The 24,117-nt window shown below is 38.2% G+C and overlaps 1 protein-coding gene across 1 annotated transcript; it reads right to left on the reverse strand.

The window, feature by feature from the left end:
• Window positions 1-924: 924 nt before the first annotated feature.
• LOC135086784 (probable cytochrome P450 303a1) lies at window positions 925-24,117 on the reverse strand. Its single transcript, XM_063981576.1, has 4 exons — window positions 24,061-24,117; window positions 9,349-10,406; window positions 8,267-8,384; window positions 925-2,313 (listed from the first exon to the last, which is right to left on the reverse strand). The coding sequence occupies exons 2-4, from the start codon at window positions 10,404-10,406 to the stop codon at window positions 1,993-1,995; spliced, it is 1,497 nt and encodes a 498-aa protein (XP_063837646.1). The 5' UTR covers window positions 24,061-24,117; the 3' UTR covers window positions 925-1,992.

The raw sequence follows: 24,117 nt of genomic DNA on the forward strand, positions 1-24,117 counted from the left end.
GTAGCCAGTTGCATACCTACATAAGATGTGAGGTGCTAATCTAATCGGCCGTAATTACTATGACACGCATTAATTATTGGGAGATTAATAAATTAATCATGTGCGACACCAATGTAAATTATTCTGGTAGGACATTATGGCGATTATCACAGTGCGCCGCGCTCCGCCGCGGTACGCGAGACGACAGATTTAATCATTGTATGCAAGTACCTACCTCAGTTTGTATAGAAAACACGCGCGGCACAACACACTGACAACGCGTCTGCGCGCGGGATTTTTTAAATGAAATCACGCGGACCGCGCGCGGCGCAGTGTGATAATCACCTATGACTTTATTATTTTTTTTGTAATTTTTCAGTTAGAACTTAGACAAATATTTTTTATAAGAATACCTATCCTTCATTCGGCTTCTTTCAATATTTTTTTCGGATTTGTGTTCCTAAGTACAGAATGCCTCTGTCCTCCCCAACCCATCTGACCGACGTGGTATGTAGGCCAAATTTTCCATTTTACTCTGGTCAATTAAGACTGAGAAGAAAAACTGATGATGATTAAAAACCGAAACGACTGAGAATGTTTTGATAATGGAAATCACAAGATTGTCTCTATCCTTAATTCAGAGTCTAAATTTAAACTTCGTTTCATGATACGAGTCTTACAAAATAATTATTAAGTGGGATGTTTACATGCCAATTAAAATGACTTTCCAAGAAGAGAAAAGCTTTCAAGTGTTTTCTTCATTTGGCTATCGAAATCTATTTTTAACCTTGCTTTTGAAGGTAAGATCATAATTAGTATTTTGGTAGGTACTCCAGGGAATAAGTTGACGATCAAAAGGAGTGATTATGGTATAATTATTATATTTTATGCCAGTAAACATCGTATGAGCAATATGGAATAAAGTTACTAAGCAGATTAAAACACTTTTATAAGGTTACAACAGATTTTTATTCAATACACCACATATGCGAACTACTTTTACAATATCAGGTAATGATGTGATTAAAACGAATCAGTCTAAAAACTTAAGGACTACACACAAAAGGTTAGATATTACGTAACTCAAATGCGCTTGATTCACTTATTTTGTGACAATTTTGTTTGATGTTTAAAGTTCAGTTTGGTACATCTCTCCCACATTAGCAAGATGTAGACATCAAAGTGTTTTCTATTTTGATATATGTATGCTTAATATCTACAACTAACTTGTATTTACGCCGAAGCAACTCATCCAATTGAGAGGAAAATCGAATCCAACATTGCTTCTATTTATAAATTGATGAAAAGCCTTAGCGTTTGCGTCATAAGGTAAATTAACATGCTAAATTCAATACCAATTACTTTTCATTTTCGTGCTATTATACATAGTTTTCATGCTATTATACATAGTTTTGAGTTGAATATCATTATTTAAAATTGTCTTCAATTACCTAAACAGGATCAATCCACTATAATTTTGATTAAACTAGCATGAATGAAAAACTGAATAGGTAACTCGAATCGAAAAGCCAAGTGTTTCCACCTACCTATTATTTACAATTAACAAATTGATTTAGTACTTACGATTCTGGTAAATGATAGAAACTCTACCTACACGGTCCTTTAAAGGCATCGACTGGATGGTTGAAACTTAAAACACGCACTTAAGTACTTAAGCGCAATACACACTGTGCCCGCCGGGCCGCCGACAAAGCCCGGCGACACAACCCGGCAGCCTGTATGAAAAGAATTATGTCGGCAACATGCGCCCGCGCGTGTTACCCGCCGACATGTTGGCGGCTTGGGTACGCCTGCGCTCAGTTGCCCGGCGACGCTCGACCTGTAGTGACGTGCTTGTATGCTGACTTCCAAATAAATTTCTCATCTCAAGCCGCCGACATGCCGCCGACCAAATTTTCCGACTTGTAATAAGTGAAGCCGCCAACTAGACCGCCGACAAAAAGTTCAATGTGTATTGCGCTTTACGTATGCTGATAAAAACAAAAAAGTCAATCACTGCCGTGGTACCACTAATGCTTTGAAGGGTGCAGCAGACGGCGTTGCACCGTCAACATGATCCAATGAGGGCAAAGGTTCCCCTGGAACTGGCAAGAACGAGAACCTCTGCAGCATTGTTGTGGAGAATATAAATATGTTGCACTTGGCCAACACATCTCCCATGCATCTGTGCTTGAAGAGGCCAAATGGGAAATAATGGTCGGGCAGCTTGACTTTGCCGTCGCACATGAATCGCTCAGGCTTGAAAGCATACGGGTCCGGATAAAGGTTCTCGTCCATCAATATGTTGGTGTAGTTGGAGACTATCATCGTGTCCTGAAAAAAAGTTAATAACATTACCTCGGTTCCTATTATTATAAACTAGCTTTCCGCCCGCAGCTTCGCCCGCGTGGAATTTTGTCTGTCACAGAACAACTTTATTGCGCGCGTCCCTGTTTCAAAAACCGGGATAAAAACTATCCTATGTCCTTTCCCGGGACCCAAACTATCTCTATGCCAAATTTAATCAAAATCGGTTTTGAGGTTTAGGCGTGAAAGCAAGACAGACAGACAGAGATAATAATATTATGAATCCCAGCATTTAACAAATTTTCATATAAACAAGTAGCAAATAAAACGGAAAACTTGATTTATTGTATTCTTCGAAATACTCGTATATTCCCATAATTGCACGAATTATAATTTTAATTAAAGTTTAATAATAACTGATAATTTTGTACAAAAAGGCCACTCAGTTGAAAATGTGATTATGTGAATATGGCTCAATTTATTATGATCAAATATTCCATTATCATCAAATAATTCATAATTCCCTGTAAACGAATTGCATTAAATAAAATTTACCACGAACGCCTGAATTTTAAATACACCGAAATTACGGCATACAACTTTGAATACATTAAAGGACATTGTCAGAAACCGCCTAAAAACCGCCCAAAAACATTAACCCATCATAATTATTTTCTATTTTTTTAAATACATTAAGCACCCTTTCATTCTAATGGACACTTAAGCATTGAAAAATTAAATAAATAAGTCTTTTAACGTTTATTCTATAATACTATTACAACTTCCGGACGTTTTGGTGCGTGGCATGGTCTAAAACCTATCAAGTTCCATAATTTTTGCCGATAAAATCTGTACGAGGCATTACCGTACTTTATTGCTGGGAGTCCATGTATAGTGATGTTCCTGCGGCCATCATAGACAATAAAATATCGATTTTGAAAATAAAATAAATCGATTAAACTGCTTTGAAGACTAGATTTGCGTTAAAAGCTAAAAAGATATTGACACTATTACAAGAAGCTATCTAAAGTGTCCAACTGGTCGAAGGTCGTAAATAAAATAAAAATAATTAGGACCATAAACTGATATTCATGGTATCATAACTGTAAAAGTGTCAGAATCCGATGTTGAATCCAATGCCAGTTGAAGTGAGAGAAACATATATCAACCTAGTATAGTTGCCAGTCTCTCATAATCTATGCCAATGAGGGTTTTCGCGATTGAAACATCCGCCAGATGGCAATACGTAGACGTGAGGTCTAAATGCTGCATGATTGGTTATTTTTTACATGACATTGACAGATATGTCAAAATCCACCAATCATGCAGCATTTGGACCTCGCGTCTACGTATTGCCATCTCGCGGATTTTTCAATCGCGAAAACCCTCATTCATAGCACATGTATAATAATAGACCAAATGAACTTTTATAGATTGTGAAAGAGAAGATAAAGATTTTATTATTTTATTAAAATCTTGCCACGAGGTAGTTTTTCAGTAGAAACCAGGATTAGATAATCGCTACAGGCAAGTATCAGAACATTTTATAAATATTTTTAATCGATTATATCCTTGTGAATCGTTTTAATAAATTGTCATTTTACTTTTTCAATTAAAACTTTTTCAATCCCTAGTCTTGTCAAACTGTCATAATGTCAACAAATTATAAATGTCACGTCAGTTGACTCAATTTCAGTCTTCTGTGCGTTTATTGTATTTTTATTTCAATGAAATAGTGCTAAAGGGTTAGTACTAAAAGTGAAAGCCTTTTTTCAGAAAGAAAACCAATGTGGTGCCCTTATTATTCATACTGTTTGAAAGTTACAAGTCAGTGATACAGAGTTGCCGACATTATAACTCCGTAGTGATACCATACCAAAGAAGAAGTTTTCCTTAACACTTGTGTTATTTTTATATGTGATCAAATAAAAAGGATTAATTCTACTGCTCAAATGGAATAACTTATCCCAAGAGACCGAATATAAAAAAAAACCTCTCCATAGAAATTATCACCATCACGAGGATGTGAATTTTTTTGAGAATTTGATATTGGTCCTGTAAGAAAAGTAGTTGTATTTCAGTAGTAGAATCAACCCTTCTTGTTTCATCAGCAAGAGTAACTATAAAAACGCCCTGTAGGTAGGTATTATTAAGCTGAAGAGTTTGTTTAGTGTCAAAGACTGTCACACAGTGTAACTTAAATTGGCATATTATGATAATGAACATAAAAACTTAAATAAATATTTATGTTAATATTTTTTCTATTTATTTATTTTCCCAAAGCTTCACAGTGACAGCTGAAACAGCAATACTGTTGTAAAACTAAACTTGGAACAAACTGTTACAAATATTTTACAAATTAAAATAAAACCGCATGTTGCTTTACTTTCTCGTATAGGTAATAAATGTAATTAATGGCTAGATTATTAATGTTACTTTGTTACCCTCAATAGTGAGGAGATCTTATAAAATGGTAACCCTGATTTTCATTGTCATTCAAGTGCTCTTTCTTCGCATAGGCTTCTGTGATTTGGCCAAGGGCCACACACATTGCGATAACATTATGCGACATTGATTTGACAGCAGCGGAGTGAAGTCTTGCGACTATGCAAAATGATACCCTGTAATCGTAGCGCATATAGACATAGACGGGGCGGGGCACATAGCTCGTAGAGCTGATGGCCGCTGGGGCAGGAAAGTTCTTGAGTGGCGACCACGAGCCGAAAGACGTAGCATGGGCAGGCCTCCCACTAGGTGGACCGACGATCTGGTGAAGGTCGCGGGAGGTGCCTGTATGCGAGCGGTGCAGGATCGGTCTTCGTGGAAATCCTTGGGGGAGGCCTTTGTCCAGCAGTGGACGTCTTTTCGGCTGAAACGAACGAACGAACGATACGTATTGCCACTATTTACCAGACATTACTATTTATTGCATACTCGCCGGATTACACGTAGGAGCACGCGAGTTACAGCTTCGGCCTTGCATTATTATAAAATCTTGTTCCGCCCTTTTACGAACTTCCTCCGTGAGGATATCCCCGCCGAATTCTATGATGAACCTATCAAAAGTCATATTCTGCAATGTCAACCCACCACAAGGTGGACCGACGACCTGATAAAGGTAGCGGGAAGGCGCTGGATGCAGGCCGCTACCAACCGTGCGATGTGGAAGTCATTGGGGGAGGCCTATGTTCAGTAGTGGACGTCCTGTGGCTGAAATGATGATGATAATGATGAAATGAATGAAAATGACAAATCTTCGAACGTGTATAATACCGTGCCAAAGTAATCATATAATTTTGGCACCTTAATAACTATTGCCGTTTTTGTTGTAAAGATCATGCAGCGCTACTTGCGGATATTATTGGAAAGAAAACTATGTGGGCTCTAGATCTGAAGGCGCTTTAACGAACACGAAGTGCTCATACAATGCGGCGTATTTTCTTCCAGTCTTTAGTCAGGACTTTAGTCGAATTAAAACCCCGTTTGAACGTGATATAGCCGCACTAGAATACGATGCTTTTTTGCATAATCGCAAGACTTCGTTCCGGTGACGACCGAATGTTATCATGATGTATGTGGCCCAGGGGTTACCGTAGCCGCTAAGGTTTGAAACTTCTTGCTTAAAATATTGTAGTCTTTGGCATAGACTACGACGGTAGTCATGGAGATAGGAGTTTGTTATCTCGTGTCAGATGTAAATGGTGAAAAGAAAACTCATGATTCGTGTTATTTTTATGCAATATGTAGGTATTTTATAAAAGTGGAACCCCGAGTGATCTCCAAAACCCATTCTATTATTATATACGATTCGGCTTCGATATCTATAATACAATAGGAGTTTATTTCATGTGTCAGATGACAAGGGTGGAAACAACCTACGATTCATGTTATTTACGTGCAATATGTGGGCATATTATAAAAGTGGAATGCCGAGTTGTATTTCTAAAACTTTTTCTATTATTTTATACTATTTGGCTGCGACTCGGCGTGACGACAATACAAAACATTTTTCGCGAATCGGTGTTCAAACATTCACACAATACATTAGACGCCATGTTGTCATAAACGACATATTATAAAATCGCTGTGATTTAATATTCTTAATCATTAATTTTATGGCAAGTGTCCATCAGGAATCATTGTTCTTACACACAGAATCGTATTATTTCGCTTTCGGGTAGTAATATGTCAAAATTGTTGGTTCTTAGGCGAACAATGTATGGAGAACGAACATTGTCCTTTATTACTTTAAAATGTTATAAACTATATCAATTTACGTCGAGGAAGAAAAAACTTTTCACAAAGTGAATTCTGAGAAGTTAGATTGTGTTTAATGTAGCACTAAATAGGAGTCAGGGTAAAGCTACTTGAACAAACCGCTCTTAGTAAAAGCCTCTTTTATAAAAGCACTAAGTATAAGCAGGAAAAGATTCAGAAAGTGATTTTTCTGCTAATTGCAGTGTGGAGAATTAAAATCTAAAATGGTGTTTCTAGAACTGCACTGTGAATACAAACACAGTTGTGGCTTTCATAAGAATTTCTTTGGTCAGCTTGGTCGGTTGGTGATATTTCTCGAGGGTTTTCTCGTTGGAATGGTGTGAAGTATAGAGATGAAACTATTCGACGCCAATTTTGACTATGAAATTATAGAGAGATATTATCTATGAAATATACGTTCGTGTACAGTCAGCAAAATAAATACTTAGTCCGTGAAATACTGAGTCGTGTACAGTCAAATAAATACTTAGTCCGTGACACCCTAAGTGGCCAAAAAGTTGACAACACAACCTTATTCCAATTATTGTAACAAAGACGTGTTGCGAACTATTTTTTACTATAAACATAACATTTCATAGGTACGTACGATTTTGCTAACTCTGCTACACGCCCCGAACAAAGCTTCGTGTGCATGAAAGTGCTCTGTGGTGCTCTTACCGGCGTATTTATATTTTCAAATAGCGCTCAAAATTCGTTTAAGCATTTCATGTTTAAAAGTTTTAGACTAGCCACGACCATGTTAGCATGAGTCTATTCTCATGTCTTAGATTCATACTTAAGTATTTTTACGCTTACTTAATACGTTTCTTAGGAACTTATTAACATCGCGACTCAAAATTATTGATATTTATAAACGGAAACCTAGTGAATCACATTTGCTTTTCATTTAATATGGTTTTTAATTTCTTTCAAAATTGTCTTAATACAAATAGTAAACAGCCGAAGATAAAATATCTACCATTCTAAAGTTACAAGCGATTCAATTGACCAAATACCGGCTCGGGTATGTCCACAAACCGAACTGTGTCGCATGTCCCGCAACGATCCCCGACGAACGAAGCTGCAATGCTATAGAATAGAGCGTGCATTTCTCCGTCAATACCGGGAGCGTACCTGGCATTGTGCGAAATTATTTCCGTTTTATCGACACTTTATTGCTCCGGTCGTAAAGGATTGTGAGCCAAGATTGTGAGTGATTTTTGCAGGACAAGGAAACAGGATAATTTTCTGTGGATCCGTAAACAAAATATTTTTTTAATGATTCTATGTTGCTTCTGGTTGGAAGAGAACGGGCGAAATATAAGATTCAGCGTGTATCAAGTGTCTTGTCTAGTGATTGAAGTACGTTCATGTGACGAGAATAAAGGACGATGATGATGATGAATGGTTTTTTGAATTGGAACAAATCTAATTATTAGTTCCGGTAACTTTTGACCATAGACAGATCCTTGTACCGTCCGATCGGAGATCAAACTTTCTACCAGACCACTGGAACGGACTATTATTATTAATCTTTTTGCGAAAAAATTTTTTTATTTAGAAGCAAGGCAGTAAATAGAAATTGCGCGTAAACAATATTTGCTCCACTATCAGAGAAAATGTAACTCGTTTGTGCGCTGACAGCTCTGCCTGCACTTCCGTTTATTAAGGAAATGGAGGCGGGCGGTATGGATATGAGAATGTTTTATTAACTTGTCCTTACCTCTGGTATCCTGTAGCCCTGAAGCGTGGTGTCCCTTAGAGCCCGATGTGGGACACCGAATGTGCGTCCCATGAAGTGTCGGACGCTCTCGTGGACAATGGCACTGCAGTACGGCATTCTGAAAAAAGTAAAAAATTAAAAAATTAAGATTTCATACTTATTTGTCAAGAGCGAGTCAGGCTCTTAAAAGAAGTGTGAGCCACATGAACAATTAATATCTTTAATCCTTCAAGGCCCGCGAATCTAGACACAATAGATAATCAATTGTTATGACATTAATGAATGCCGTCTGGGACTCAAGCGGTTAAGCTCTGCAATCTATCTATATCAATATTATAAATGCCAAAGTTACTCTGTCTGTCTGTCTGTCTTGCTTTCACGCCTAAACCACTCAACCTATTTTGATGAAATTTGGCATAGAGATAGTTTGAGTCCCGGGAAAGGACATAGGATAGTTTTTATCCCGGTTTTTGAAACAGGGACGCATGCGATAAAGTTTTTCTGTGACAAACAAAATTCCACGCGGGCGAAGCCGCGGGCAAAAAGCTAGTTAATTATAAAATACTTTCTATCTTCTTCTATCTCAAGGTTCTTCATTTATCAATAGGTACAAAACCCAAATTAACTAACTTAATATTATTCAAATATCAAATCGTCAATATTTAACTAATTCGCCATTCAATATATCCCTTTGAAAGCAATAGAGACGTCGCAATAAGGCAATAACGGTGCTTTTCCGTTAAAATTCCGTCGGAACAGAACTGCCTTAATTGGTCGATCCAGAACGTATTAGTTAGTTGGATTTCAAACGTCCACTCTAAACTCGAACGTTGGACTAAAACCGCCACTTAATGTGTTTACGCGGCTCTTGAACCGTTTCCACTATGTGAAGTTGATTTGAAACAATTTATTCCTAGGTCCAATTGCCCGGCGTACTGTGACGGATATCGTAGTTAACAATATTACGATAAGTGTACACACCGTACGTAGAAGGAATTGACCCACATCAAAAAACTGGTTACCGGTATTGAAATATGCACAACAGTATTTATGGAAAACAGTAATTTTGATCAAACACTTACTGATCCCGGTCATCCAAACACGGCATGCGATCCCTCCCAACGACGCGGTCAATCTCCTCTTGTGCCTTCTTTTGGACTTCTTGCTCCCTCACCAAATAACTGAATGCGAAGCTCATACTCTTGCTAGTCGTCTCTGTTCCAGCCATGAACATGTCCATACACATTGCGACCAACTGTCCCTTTGAGTATGTATTCACTTCACCATGTTCCCTCAGTATCCTAATGTACACATCCATGAAGTCTCTATCCTCTCTCTCAGGGTCGAAACTCTCTTCGTGCCTTCCAATTTCTTCCCGCAAGAACTTCCAGATTCTTTTGTGAGTTCTCACAAAGCCTCTGTACCCAGACATAGTTGGAGCTAAGATAGTCAATATTGGAAAATGACTGAAAGCCGTACCCACCATATCAATAGCAGAGAATAAGTCAAAAAGAAGGTCTTGGAGTACCTGCATTTGAGGTTCCTTCGGGTTATACCTTATTCCTGCCATCATAGACCACAGAGTATTCAATATGTACGTGTTGAAGAAATTATGCATCTGTATTACACCTTGCCTACTATCGCCTAATGTAATCAGAACATCATTGATCATGTGTGCAGCTTCAGAACAAGCTGTGTTACCCATACCCTTCCTTCCGAAGCCAAATTCTTTCAAATGTTTTACCAAAAAACGTCTTTGTTCTTTCCAAAGTTCTCCATCTGTCAAAAGAACACCGCGTCTCTCTCCCCAAGTTCGGGTCTGGTAGAAGATCCCTTTAGGCCTTCCGTCCAAGTCTTCATTGTACAACATTTCTTTGTTGGCTTCTAGGGTATTGACCATTACTATTCTGTCTTTTCCTATCTTGAGACCAAGTGCAGCTCCATCTTTGCAGTAAGTTCTTGATAGTTCCTTTACTGCTTTATACAGGTATCCAGTTTTTTCTCGAAGTTTATACACTTCGGCTGCGCTACCCAAAATTGGTACCCACTTGGGGCCTGGCGGGAATTTTTTTGGCTTTATTGTGTCCAGATAAAGTAGAATGCAGACCACTAGCACTGCGGCTAGTACTGCTAACCACATCTGAAACAAAAAGAAAATGTATTGTGAATAAGCACGCGAGATATCTTGGTACAATATGTAGATAGGTAGTGTCACAATGGACATGGCGCACAATTTTTGTTGAAGATGCCAAAAAAAACTACAAAAAATTAGAATGAATACTGTATTTTTACTTTTTTGATATCTTTAAAAATGACTGAAATATTCAAGCTCAAAGTGCGCTCTTCCGCTAGGAGCGAATTTCCGCGCGGATTTTGAAAATGTGACGTAGTAACATGAAAAGCTGCATGTAAGATATTATCTGTGTACAATGGTTAGAATGGTTAGTAGGGGAGCCGAAGCGGGGACTTCGGGACTTACTAAAGAGTGGCAGACTAACATATAAGGAAATACTTTGTACCTGGTTGATTACCTCTACGTATGCATTTTTGATATAAAACGGCATTAGTTCTTATGCCTCTCACCCAAAAAATACCTCAATTAAGCCCAAATTTGAGACCGCAGCCAAACTTTGAGTGACGATGGAAACTAGCCTAGATGGAGGACACATGAAATTGAACTTCTGCTTCTTCATTGATAAAGACTTATCATTTACCATACTTATCATTTTGTATTCCATTTTCAAGTCACTTTTTTTTCGCTTACTGTTTAAACAAAACGTGGGATTTTTTTAAATCTCAGGTCTTTTGAACGCACATCTGAACGATGTCTGGTTTTAATTTCTTCAGTTACTCCGTGACCATGGCGCTTGCAACAGTGCCGAAATATTGGAAACTCAAAACTAAGGTACATGGTAGCAATCCCGTCAGTAATAATAATAGGAAAATGTCTTGAAAAATAAGTAAATCGTATATTACTTTATGTAACTAATTTTATTATGTATCATACTTATAACTTATCACTTCATTCAGAACTAGAAAACGATTCCAAGGATTCCACTTTTCTTCAATAGATGATCAAGATAAAGAGGTATTTATTATAAATTGCTCTTCCACCATTTCAATTATTCTATCTTACATCTTACTTGATGAAATCTTTTTCAATTTTATTTACATGGTCATAACATTTTCACCATTCCTCTGCACCAATTTGTGAGGTACACCTGAAACCCCCGATAAAGCAGCTATTATAAGAATAATATTTAAAAAATACCCTCCTTCTGACGCAGTTAGGTAATAAACTAAATGTATCCAATTTCACTCCAACTTACGGTCAACTCAACGACGCGCTTTAAAATCAAAGATTGACTTTGAATTATGCATTATTTTACAATAAACATTGAAAACAATATGACTTGCTTGAGCTTTTTCGACTTTTTAGAGAATAACAAATAGGCATGAAGAGATTACAAAATTTCTGCAGCGACTGACAGTTCACTTGATTTACTTTGACAGGTGACAATAAATCCATAGACATTTGCCATATAAAAGACACACTTTTCCAATATTTTTGTTTGCCATGAGATTCTGGTACACCTATCTATACCTATCATTTAATGAAAAGATAAACTAATTTTTTTCAGCACAACGAAAATCAGCTTTGGCGCGTAGCAATGCAACGTGACAACTGCAGTTCGGACTTCTTTATGCGTCCACTACACATACAATACATTCGAACTATCGCACATTTTTTCTTTTTAATTCTAATTCAGTAAACAATGTTTTTGAAACCTTCATTCAAAATTCAAAAGTTATTATCATATGACAGAACTTATGACCAGACTATGTACATTGAATAAAATTTTTTTTTTTTTATCATCAAGCTTAGCAGTCTAATAAGTTACTATGACACTCGAGTTAATCCACATTCAGCACCATAGCCTCCCCTTCTACAAGGCCCTCTACAAATGTCAAAACGTCACTTAACCCTTTTAGCACCAATTCTTTTGTTTTTGAGAAGATGTACCCCAATTTTTATATCAATTAAATTATAGTCCAGTCGTTTGGTACAAATTAACGTGGTTACCTGGAAAGTGTTCCGGGAGTTTTGAAAATTGGTGATTAAAATAGATTTCGCTATGCTCTCTGTTAGTCTGTTAGTTAAGTGTGATTGCCGCGCTCGTTGCGAAATTGGAAAAATGCTGCCTTAGAGAAGATTTTTGATAGTTACATTCTTTCCTATTTCGTCGTTACAGCCAATGACGTCCACTGCTGGACAAAGGCGAGAGGCCTTTGGGTTTTCCATAGGTTTTTCATAATGAACAGTCCTGCGCTGCCCGCATTCAGGTTCTTCTCAAGACCTTTACCAGATCGTCGGTCCACCTAGTAGGAGGCCTGCCCACGCTACGTCTTCCAGCCCGTGGTCGCCACTCAAGAAATTTTCTGCCCCAATGGCCATCGTCTCTACGAGCTATGTGTCCCGCCCACTGCCACTTGATTTTAGCAATTCTGCGAGCTATGTCGGTCACTTTGGTTTTCCTGCGGATCTCCTCATTTCTGATTCGATCACGCAGGGAAACCCGGAGCATAGCCCGCTCCATCACTTTTCTTTCTCCTTCTTATGAGGCCCATTGATAGTAAGCGACCACGTTTCAGAACCTTAAACTTTCCTATTTATTTCACGACTAGCTTTTGCTTGCGGCTTCACCCGCGTGTAATTTAGTGTCACAGATCGGCATAAATTATAGCCTATATGTTAATCTGGGTTACAAACAATAATATTGTACAGTTTCAACAAAATCCGTACTTTTTGCGTGAAAGAGTAACAAACCTGAGACACAGGAATCTTCCTAGTTCAGGTATCAACCCACCAACATTCTTATTTTTTGTTTTTCCTGATTGTTTGTTATCATAATATTATCTGTTATGTTGGTGAAAAATAAACATTGCTTTACTTTATTTTAAACTTCCAGACATTCAAACTTTCACATTTATAATATTAGTAGGATACAATTATGTAATGTAGAAACAAACAAGACAAAAAAAATGTATACTTCAGCAACGCGAATTTTTTTATACTTCAGCATATTTAGGACACCCGGCAGCGTGTCCTGCCATGATCAAAGAAAAAAGAACTCGCAATTTAGCAGGTATATTAATTTGACTGTTTCACAACTCTAAATCTATTTAACTTACATTACATGAAATTTATCACATTTATCAAAGCTTCTTAGCTTGTCTATGTCCCAAAAATTATAAAATGAAAAAAGTAGTCGTCAAAAACCTTTTGTAAGGCGGATTTTTTTCAATAAGGCGGGCGCGCGCGCGGCTATAAACGAGGTCACAAAATTCGGAAAGAACATAGCGAAATCTATTTATACACCAATTTTCAAAAATTCCGGAAAACTCCAAGTAAAATTAACAAATAACTGGACTATTTACTCGTTATTGAGCACAAAGACACAAACTTGGTTATTTTTCCAGAAAATTTATATTTAAGTGCTTAAATGTAAAAATGGCTTCATAGTGCACAAAATTGGCAATAGGTGGCATAATAATGGTTACTTTTTAGCGCCTAGTTTGAAATGTGATTGAACGATGACAACTAACAACAGTTGTCAGTTAAAGGTAAAATTTTATTTTAGTTGGAAAAAGACAAAAAGTGGTAAATGGGTTAACGTGCGGGGGCTGCAAAATCATGTTGTGACGTCACGCGCGAATATTGGAAATTTTTGAAAATTTTTAAAAGTCCGTAAACTTCTCGAGGCTCTATCTTCGGTAATACTAGATGGATTGAGGTGAAATAAAAACTAGTGTAATGTGTGTGATCTAAACTTTAAATTAAGTCATAATTTAACTTAATATTACAACTTATGCGTGTTGTCCATTACAAAAAACTCGGGCAAAATTTGCAAAGCAAAGTCAATCATTTTATTCCTGTTTCCATTTTATATGCCAATCGAAAATTATGCATACGACCCATATCTTGAAAAGAAAGGCAATAAATATAGCCATAATATTAAAAATCTAGTCTAACGGTTACAAAAGTCTTGTTGATGTTTACATTGACAAAGAATTGATCTCGTTCGCTCTACCTGTTCCAAATACCTCTCCAAGTTTCATGCGTCATGTTACACAACCACAATTCCATGGACGCTTTGAAATTTATAGAGACAAAGCGATGTTTCAAGCATAATTAGGCTAATCCTAAACTGCGTAAGTGGACGTAATGTCGTAATAGGATTATGGCGTCCAGCCATGGCAGGATAATTGTTCATCCTGCAGCGCGGTGGGGAGATCTCGACGTGCCTGGTTTAGCTAGCACATACGCATAATATGTAACACTATTAACGTATATCGATTAACGTTATTGAATTACTTGTACAATATTCCCAGCTCCAGGATCTAATTATCGATGTGCTAATAGATCTTGACGCTGCAAACGTGGATGGAACTGTATTGAGTTTCTAATCGATATTAACGATGGACGAATGAAGAGTTAGACTAAGTACCTATACGAATACGAGTATAAGTAAGTAACTAACATTATAGATGAAATATCTTGAGGTATGCAGGCGTATAATGCGATGTAAGATGCAAGGTATAAAGGTTTGCGGTTGAAAAGGTTGCGTAGTTTTTCAGTTTAAAGGTAGGTTTGAATTTTTATGATTAAGTTTTTGTAACAGCAAACGAACGGTGACAATCTCAGCGGGTAGTTTTTGGTAGGTACACCTCAGATTTTAATGTAGGTAACTCCCATGCAAAAAGTTGTTGAATTTGGGACCAAAATCTTTTCTTTCAGATTGAATCATGATTATATTTTTCCTTACTACTTACAGTTCCTTTTGAATTTCCCTAAGAAATAATATTATTTCACTGATCCAAAGTAGCTTTCCATAATCAAAAGTGTGTCACTAAACTTCTGCCACGATATTGCTTTGTGTTACGTCACAAAACAGTTGGAACAACCCTCAGATTCCGAGTTCAGCGTCAAAAGTTAAAAGCGTAATAAATAGCAACAGTAATAGCTTCATCTTCTAAATTGTTTACGCTACTAGTTAGTTAAAAGCTTTGGAGCTTTACATGATTGAACTGTTCCAATATTTGTTCAAATTGGAAAACACTAAAATAGAAATAAGCTTTTGCTTTGAAGCACAGCCCACGCGCAAGTGACTATTCTGAACAAACTAAATTATTGAAAATTAATTTGATTTGGATTGGACGCAGGAAAATTAAAAACGAAGCAATTTAAAATGAATATAGAATCCATGAATATTTAAAACGTTAATCGTATTAAAATTTATTTCTGATCATGCTCTAATTTGTTTTTCATTTTTCAATAGATTTACTTTTATGGGATGGAATTTTATTACATTTATATTCATTGGTATTTATTATTTTTATACAAAGAGGGGGTACAGGGTCACCTGATGGTAAGCCTTACCAAAATAGTGACAGCAAAAGAATGATTAAGTACCAGTGACTGCCTTCTTCAATATCAAACAGTTTTTGATTAATAGCTCTACATAATGTCTCTGTAGACCATTAGTAGATCATAACAAGTATGTAGTAAGTAGGTATGAGGTAGACTTGGGAATTGTATCCTAGCTGATAGTCTACTACATTAATTCTTTGAACTTTAATTTTACTACTTCGTAACTTTGCCTCACAACTCCTTAATAATTTTAACTCTGACGTATTTTCTCAAGTAGGTTGCACGTTTGCACTCCTCTGTCGAACGGGGGAAAATCCAATACTTTATGAAGTAGTTAACCTGTTTTGTAAAATCACTAGTTTAAGCATACGAGAGAGCGCTGAAAAGTTTACGGCGCCAGTTCGTAACGTAACAAGGGCAATTTTCTGAACTCCGGGAATTCCAGGCTATGCTACCGGGATAGAACTACCGAGGTTCTCATTGAAGCTGCTCATGCAAATACGACGACGATCAAATAATACCGCTCTCGTAATTAGTTCTGTTTGGAATTCCGTAACTCGAAACGAGCCCTTTTAGGTCATGTCTGTTTGTGTCTATGTCTATCAAGACCCTTTTTCTCGTGAGCCTGTGGAGCTTTAAAGTTTAATTATTAAGGGAGAGTCCGCTAATTTGGACCAGTTTTTTTCAATCCCATTTTACACATAGTTTTCTTATGTTTTTGCTAATGTCCATGGTATATAATAAAAGATACATTATTCAACTTACTATTTCATAAGTATTAATTAACATGATTGTTGTATATTTAGCACAAATCAACAAAGTACGAGTTCAGAGCTTCGGTCCAATTTAGCCAACCGGTTCGATAATTTGTACCACAGGGTTACTAAATTGGATTTCAATAAATTTCAAGCCTATAAAAAAAACTATGGCAAAATATTATACGATACATTCTTAACAAATTAGGAAACGAAGAGGAACAGTAGTTAATAATATAGACAATCGATATTGTTTTACACGTATCACGATTTTGAGTACAAGTTTTGTAATTCCAACACTTGTACCTAATCTACTTTGCCAGTCTTTTGCTTTCATTTATTGTTAGTCAAGCATAACTACGCTATTATAACTTCAAAATATGATTTACTAAAAAAATTTCAAAATCCTTTGGTAAAGTTCCATACAACTTGATGTGGTACAATTTAGCCGACTAGGTGATAGTGCTTTTAAAAAATCAGTAAAAAATATAGCTTATAAATACCGAAAAATGTTTCAAATAATTGTAATCCACACTAATTTACGCTTCTAAATAATATATTAGAAACACCCTGTGATTAAATTTAACAAAATTACAATCTAAACATGTATTGTCAAAAGTTACTTGAAAACAATGAAAAAATACTTTTCAAAATAAAACAAACGTGTTTGTTGTCACGGCAAAAACCACATGGCCGATATTAATTGATTTTAGTTGTGTATCGCTGAGTGTTGCAATGAAGAATGTTCACTAATTTTGTTTTTTAGCCTTCTGTATTCTCTGTTAAAAATAAAAAATACACGTGAAAGAATTATTTCGATACGTCAATTAGTTTCCAAGATATTGAATTTTAAAAGTGCGCGTTTTATGCGCGTGACGTCATATTACAGTGACTGGCTCATATTTGTATTTTTTTTTTTTTTTTTATGTGGTAGGAGGCAAACGAGCAGACGGATCACCTGATGGTAAGTGATTATCGTCGCCCATAGACACCCGCAGACCCAGGGGCGTTACAGGTGCGTTGCCGGCCTTTAAGGTAAAGATACGCTCTCCTCTTGAAAGCTTGCAGGTCGTATCCGTCCGGAAACACCGCAGACGACAGTCCATTCCACAGTTTGGTTGTACGGGGCAGGAAGTTTCTAGAGAAACGTACTGTTGTGGACTGCCAACCATCTAAGTGATGGGGGTGGAAGTGCTGTCGGGTAGATCGGTGGCGAAAAGTGGCGGCAGGAATAAGTCCGGATAATTCTTCGGAGCACTCCCCGTGATACATGCGATAGAAGATGCACAGTGAGGATACATCTCTACGCAGCGCCAAGGGGTCAAGCCGATCCGAAATGTCCTGGCAGTCAACGATTCGAGCTGCTCTCCGTTCAATGCGGTCCAAAGGGAGAAGCTGGTACTGGGGCGCACCTGCCCAAAGATGAGAACAGTATTCCATATGAGGCCGAACCTGCGCCTTGTAAAGTTGCAGACGATGGGCTGGAGTGAAATACCGTCTCGATCTATTGAGCACACCAAGCTTCTTCGAGGCTAATTTAGCCTTACCCTCTAAATGACCACGGAACTGGACTTCGCTCGATATGTCGACACCAAGGATTCCGATATTGGCTGAGGCAGTTAGGGGAGTGCTCTCGAAACAGCGGGATACGACAAACGGCAACTTTTTGGCGGTGAACGCGCAAACTTGTGTCTTTGTAGGGTTAAATTGGACCAAATTGCGTCGACCCCAGTCTGAGACCTCCTTCAAGGAGGTTTCAATTTCGGACACAAGTTTGTTACGGCTCTCAATGACGTTCTCCCGAGAGATATTTGCGCGGCCGGTATAAGCGGCATCAACCGTGCTGTCGTCCGCATAGCAATGAATGCCGCTAATTTGCAGCATATCATTGATATGCAGAAGGAAGAGCGTAGGCGATAGCACACAGCCTTGGGGGACACCAGCATTCACAGACATAGAGTCTGAGCATTTGCTGTCGACAACGACCTTAATGCTTCTGTATGCTAAAAAGCTGGCGACCCATCCGCATAATTTCTCGGGAAGCCCATAGGAAGGGAGCTTCGAAAGAAGCGCTTTGTGCCAAACCCGATCGAAGGCCTTCGCCATGTCCAAACTGACCGCCAATGCTTCCTCCTTAGTCTCGATCGCCTGTGCCCAACAATGTGTCAAGTAGACCAGAAGATCACCAGCCGAGCGACCTCCACGGAAACCGTACTGTCGGTCACTTAGCAACTGGTGGGCCTCTAGGTACCGAAGGAGCTGGCTGTTAATAATGGATTCCATTATCTTCGAGAACAAGGAGGTGATTGCTATCGGCCTATAGTTGGACGGATTTGAGCGGTCACCTTTTTTAGGGATCGGGTGCACCAAAGCTGTCCTCCATGAGGTCGGGACTATGCCAGAGAGGTAGGAGAGCCGAAAAAGGCGCGTTAAAACCGGTGCTAACTCTGGAGCGCACGTCCTCAGCACGATAGGAGGGATTCCATCGGGCCCACTCGACTTATGGATATCCAGGGAAAATAGAGCCAGGCGTACTGTGCTTTGGTGGAACCGGATATCCGGCATACAGCTCTCACACCTTGGTATAATCGGTGGCTCATGTCCCCCGTCATCCAGTGTCGAGTTGGACGCAAAGACTTTGCCCAGAAGATCGGCTTTCTCCTTTGCATCGTGGGCCAACGAACCGTTTCCCATGTGCAGGGGTGGAAATGATGGCGTGCAGAAATTTCCTTGGATAGCTTTGGCAAGAGACCAGAACGCACGAGTTCCAGAAGGAAGACGCTCTAGCTTCCCACCAATTCTACCAATGTGCTCCGACTTCGCCCTTGCAATGACTCTTTTGAAAGACCTAGAGGCAAAGTTAAACTCCTTTTTTAATGCGCTGGTGTTTTCATCCCGTAGCCTCGCTGGTATGGGTGGAATCTTGCAAGCTGAATTAAGACCCACTTCCAGGCAACCGATTAAGCTGAAATTTCGCAAACACATGTGATTTGGATGACCATGCAATATTATGATGACATGGAGCTGATCTGATGATGGAGCTGGAAGGTGGCCATAGGAACTCTATAATAAAACGACTTAAATCCATCGAGTTTGGGTTCGTTCGTTTTGTATTGATGAGTACTTTAATTCTATATAGTAATCAGGGTCTAATGATGGAGCTGGAAGGTAATTCGCAATAAAACGACACAATCGCATCAAGTTTGGGTTTGGTTCAATTTTAATTTTTGTGATGGGTCTGGGTGTTAATATGTATAATAAGTTTGTATTTACAAAAAAAAATGTATTTAAGTATGTTTATATCCGTTTTCTAGTGAGCGGACACTGTGAATGTACGTCACGCGGGGTCACGTGACCGTCGGCGGCACTCAATATTTAAGCGAACTTTGAATGCCTATAAAATCATAACTACTGTATATTGTATATTATAATGGGTATTTTTGAATGAAATAAAAACTAATGTATTTGTAAATGTAAAAGCCTAACTGTAAAATAGGTTTCAAGTGCTTTTGCATACCTAGTAACATTCTCAATTACAGACATTCAATAAATACTTTACGAAATATGAGGGTGGTACAATTTACCCGGCGGTACAATATACCGAACTCTCCCCTAATTACTCAGCCCTACAATCGAAATCTAGTACGAAACAAGCGTACAACATAAGCTAAAGGGGAAATTCCATAAATTAATATTTAATTTGAAGACTTAAAATAGATAGCAGCTTTATTTTCTGAGTTATCAAGATCACGAAGAGTGAGAGGAAGGTTGAAGGCACAAGAGCGCGCGGCAGGTCGCCCGTGCGCTTGACTGATCAGGTCAAAACCGCACTCAATGGTCCACTCCACGAGTGTTCAAGAAAGGCTGCAATGTGGGAGGAATGGCGACGAATTATGAAGCTTGCCACCTCACCAGATTTGACGACCACGACCACTCTGGCAAGAGTGTAGCGACGAAGAAGAAGATGTAACATGTATGGGCTCGCAATTAGCCGATATTCGTTATCAGTTTAGAATTTAGTTTGGTATTTGTAATGGTGGAAAATTAAACTCAAACGTGCCTAGTATGCAATGATTTGAGCTGTAATTTTGTCCACTAATGAATAATGTGTGGCAAATAATTAACGAAAGCTCCAAACCTATTCATGGTCGAAAACAAACATTAACGTAACAAACATCAAAATTTCACAGTAAACAGTTGAACTCATAAATGAATGTCGGTACTAACATTTTCGTACTAATATTATGTGGATTTTGTACAAGTTTCTTTATCACAGTTTGTCTAAAATGTTTGCTGTTTTAAAAAAATAACTCGCTGCTTTTTTTCCTGTGGCAACACTACCGCTAATAGGTGATTTAGACTTGTCTCTTAATTTATTTACTCTAAGGTCTCTAAACTCGTCACTATTATTGTTTTAAGTTATAAAAAGTGCAATTACGTTAAAACGTGTGTATTGCATTGTGTTTAAAGTGCAAATATCGAGGAAAAAAAACAATGTATTTATTCGTACATAAATACTTACATGTCGTGACTGCAATAAAATAATGTTTAAGTATTTACGTACCCCATACGTGTATCACGACTAAACATCGTGAAAATAATAAAATACTATTTAAGTAAAGTAAAAAAGTATTTATTTCTTAGAGGTATTGTCCCTTACATTAATTCGTACATATTTCCCATTCTCACTGCAACTTCTCTAGAGAGAAATTCAGAAGGACAAAGGCATACCCACTAAAAAGACCCCGGTGCTCCGTCATTCGTCTTAAGTAGGAAGAAACTGTGTGGGATTCCGGACAAAGCCTTCACTACCACAGTCCCTTCCGGCGATTGCCCACCTACACGGCGGGCCCTACAGGCCCCCCAGGACGGGGAGCGACGGGAGCAGCTAGGAGCACACAGCTGTTCCCGTCCGACGGTGGTGGTGGCCCTGCCCCGGCCCGCTGGCCATCACCGAGGAGAGGAAACTGGAGGCGATCATACTGTCGCCTCTTCTGACCCCTCCGCCGTCGCCGGAGCGAGGGCGCGTTTGGATCATCTTCGCGCTCTCGCTCCGCGGCCTCCTTCTGTGATATCACATCTTCGCAGAAGGAGGCCAGTGCCGCCCAGGCCTCGCTGCTGTCCAGCATAGCTTCAACTATATTGGGCAACACCAGGTCCTGGCCCACTACCGCGATTATTAGTGTACTGCGCTGCGATGCCCACGCCCTAACACCGCAATGGTATGGTGCGCCGTGTCCTCTGCGACACTCGTGGCAGGACGGCGTGTCCTCCCTTCCGATGCGGTGCAGGTATGAGTCGAAGCATCCGTGCCCGGTCAATACCTGCACGAAACGGAAGGAGAGGTAGGTACCCGTGCGGGCGCTCAAGCCACACAAAATGGTCCCTATTACAACTTAATAAGGCTTAGATAACTTTAAATGTGACGTTCTCATATTATATACAAGTAACTTGGTGCCGCAAACTAAGCGTTTACTACAGGAACTCACGTAGGGTGTTAAGTTTGGAAGTTTGTAACTGAGCTTGCGATCAAGTGCGTTCAAGGAATCACACATAGATTGGTAGTTACAAAATATCAAGACTTGACACTTGAGAAAGTGAAACAGTTTATGAATATTTACCTAAGTTATGCTTATGTTAAATCTGTCTCGTTAAAAATGATAGGTACCTATTTAAATTGGATGTCACTAAGTTTATACATAGATGTTAAAAAGTAAATACAGGATGGCCAGGGAGTTGACGTCCAAAGCTAAAATTTGGATTTCTTACATTAAGGTGTATCTAAATCACCCCCATGTATGTTCTACGATACAGCTTAATTTAGGAGATACAGTAAATTTTGTGATTTAGAACTTGGTGAGAAACAACCGTGAAGCTTTGAAAGTTGATCTTCACTGGAAATTTCCCTAACTTAAGTTAATAATAACAAACTACAAGTTCTCGCCAGAGTGAGAAAAACATTAAAAACCATACATAGGTGAAAGGAAAAAAATACAAAATTAACTCTATCTCCTAAACTAAGCAAAATTGTAGAACATACATGGTGGTGATTTAGATACACCTTGATGTAAGAAATCTAAATTTAGGCTTTGAACGTCAACTCCCTGGCCACCCTGTATAACTATAAAGTTTCAAGGGATTTGGAACGAGCTCAGATCAACGGCCAGACAACCTAAGACAAAGTATCTTGGCGCTTGGACGAGGAGGAGCGACCCCGAAAGGGAAAAAACGCAGAACAGGAACTTAAAAAATACATCAAATTATGGGTTTGGCCTTCAGGAACTTTTACACGCGGCGAAAAACGGACCTAGCTTAGTTATTAAAAAGAATAATCTGAAATATCTGCCGAGAAAGACTGTCTTGGTGACTTGAAGACCGACTCCAAATGAAAAAAGGCACTGAAGAAGTACTTACAAATACTAAAGTACATATCAATGGGTTGACCATAAGGAGCCTTCACACGCGACGGCAAAGTGGCCTAGCTTAGTTTGAAAAAGATAAAGATAAGTACATTTGCAATATCTACAAAATATCATTATTAAACAATACTTTTACAAATAATGTGAACCCGGCTTTCAGTTCAACGCTTTGCGGAGCCGGCGAGCAACTGTTAGGTAACACATTACACAACCATTGAATAACTTTGTGCACGAATGGACATGCGTTACAAAATATTCATATACGTTCTTAACTTTTTGCCTACAGCTCGTTCGCGGGCCGAAAATGATAAAATTATACCCACATTTCGTAATAGACCTTATTATGTATTGCAGACCGAAACAGGTATTCTGTTATTATGAGTTAGCATTGGGGTCATAAGTACGATTTGTTTAAGGAATTGCTAATATAATATATTTCACAATTAAATTATTTTTTAGCTCGTTAATGACACTTAACCTGAAATAAATGTAAAGAGAAACAGTTAGTTATTGTGTAGAGTCGCGAGCACGTAGCTCTACTACAAATAAACGCATGCAGTTCGCAAAGCAGTAATTTATAGGTACATTACAAATACATAAATATAAATAACGAGTCTAATCTCACTTTAAAATGTTTCTGTGACGAAAATGGACTCTCCAATTAAAGGACTTGACAGTTAAAATATTATATAAAAAGTATCATCAGGGTTAGTTTTTTTAATTCTAGTCGGTCAAAACTTACAACCAAATAGTGCCGTAGGTATTTCTACTCACACTTAATATGCTGATAAAATATAATTCTTAAAATATATAAAATATAAACAGTAACTTGATTTTTAACTCTGTAATACGACAGATTTAAGGTTAATTAATGATATTAATTTAATTTTCCAATTATTAACAAAATGAATAATCTGTTGATTTATTTATTTCCAAAAAAGGAGGAGGTAATATTTAAAAGTATTTTCACATTGCATAAAAATATAGCAAGACCAGTATGTAAAAAGGTTTGTTTGTGAAATAAAATTGATGAAGATTCACATTAGTTAACAAAAACTAAAGTTCATCAATAAAGTGTGAGTAGAAATATAGGGCACAAATGATTTCGCCATAAGAGCGCACTATAAACACAAGCGAAAAGGGAAAGTCCTCCCATCACACGGTCGCGTAATAATTAACAATATTCACCTTTGATAGTCGCGTCCGCGGCGGCTGCTCTCACTGGCGAGGGTCCGGAAGTGCTGG

The sequence above is a fragment of the Ostrinia nubilalis genome, chromosome Z (assembly GCF_963855985.1).
Source record: "Ostrinia nubilalis chromosome Z, ilOstNubi1.1, whole genome shotgun sequence".
NCBI classification, from domain to species: domain Eukaryota; kingdom Metazoa; phylum Arthropoda; class Insecta; order Lepidoptera; family Crambidae; genus Ostrinia; species Ostrinia nubilalis.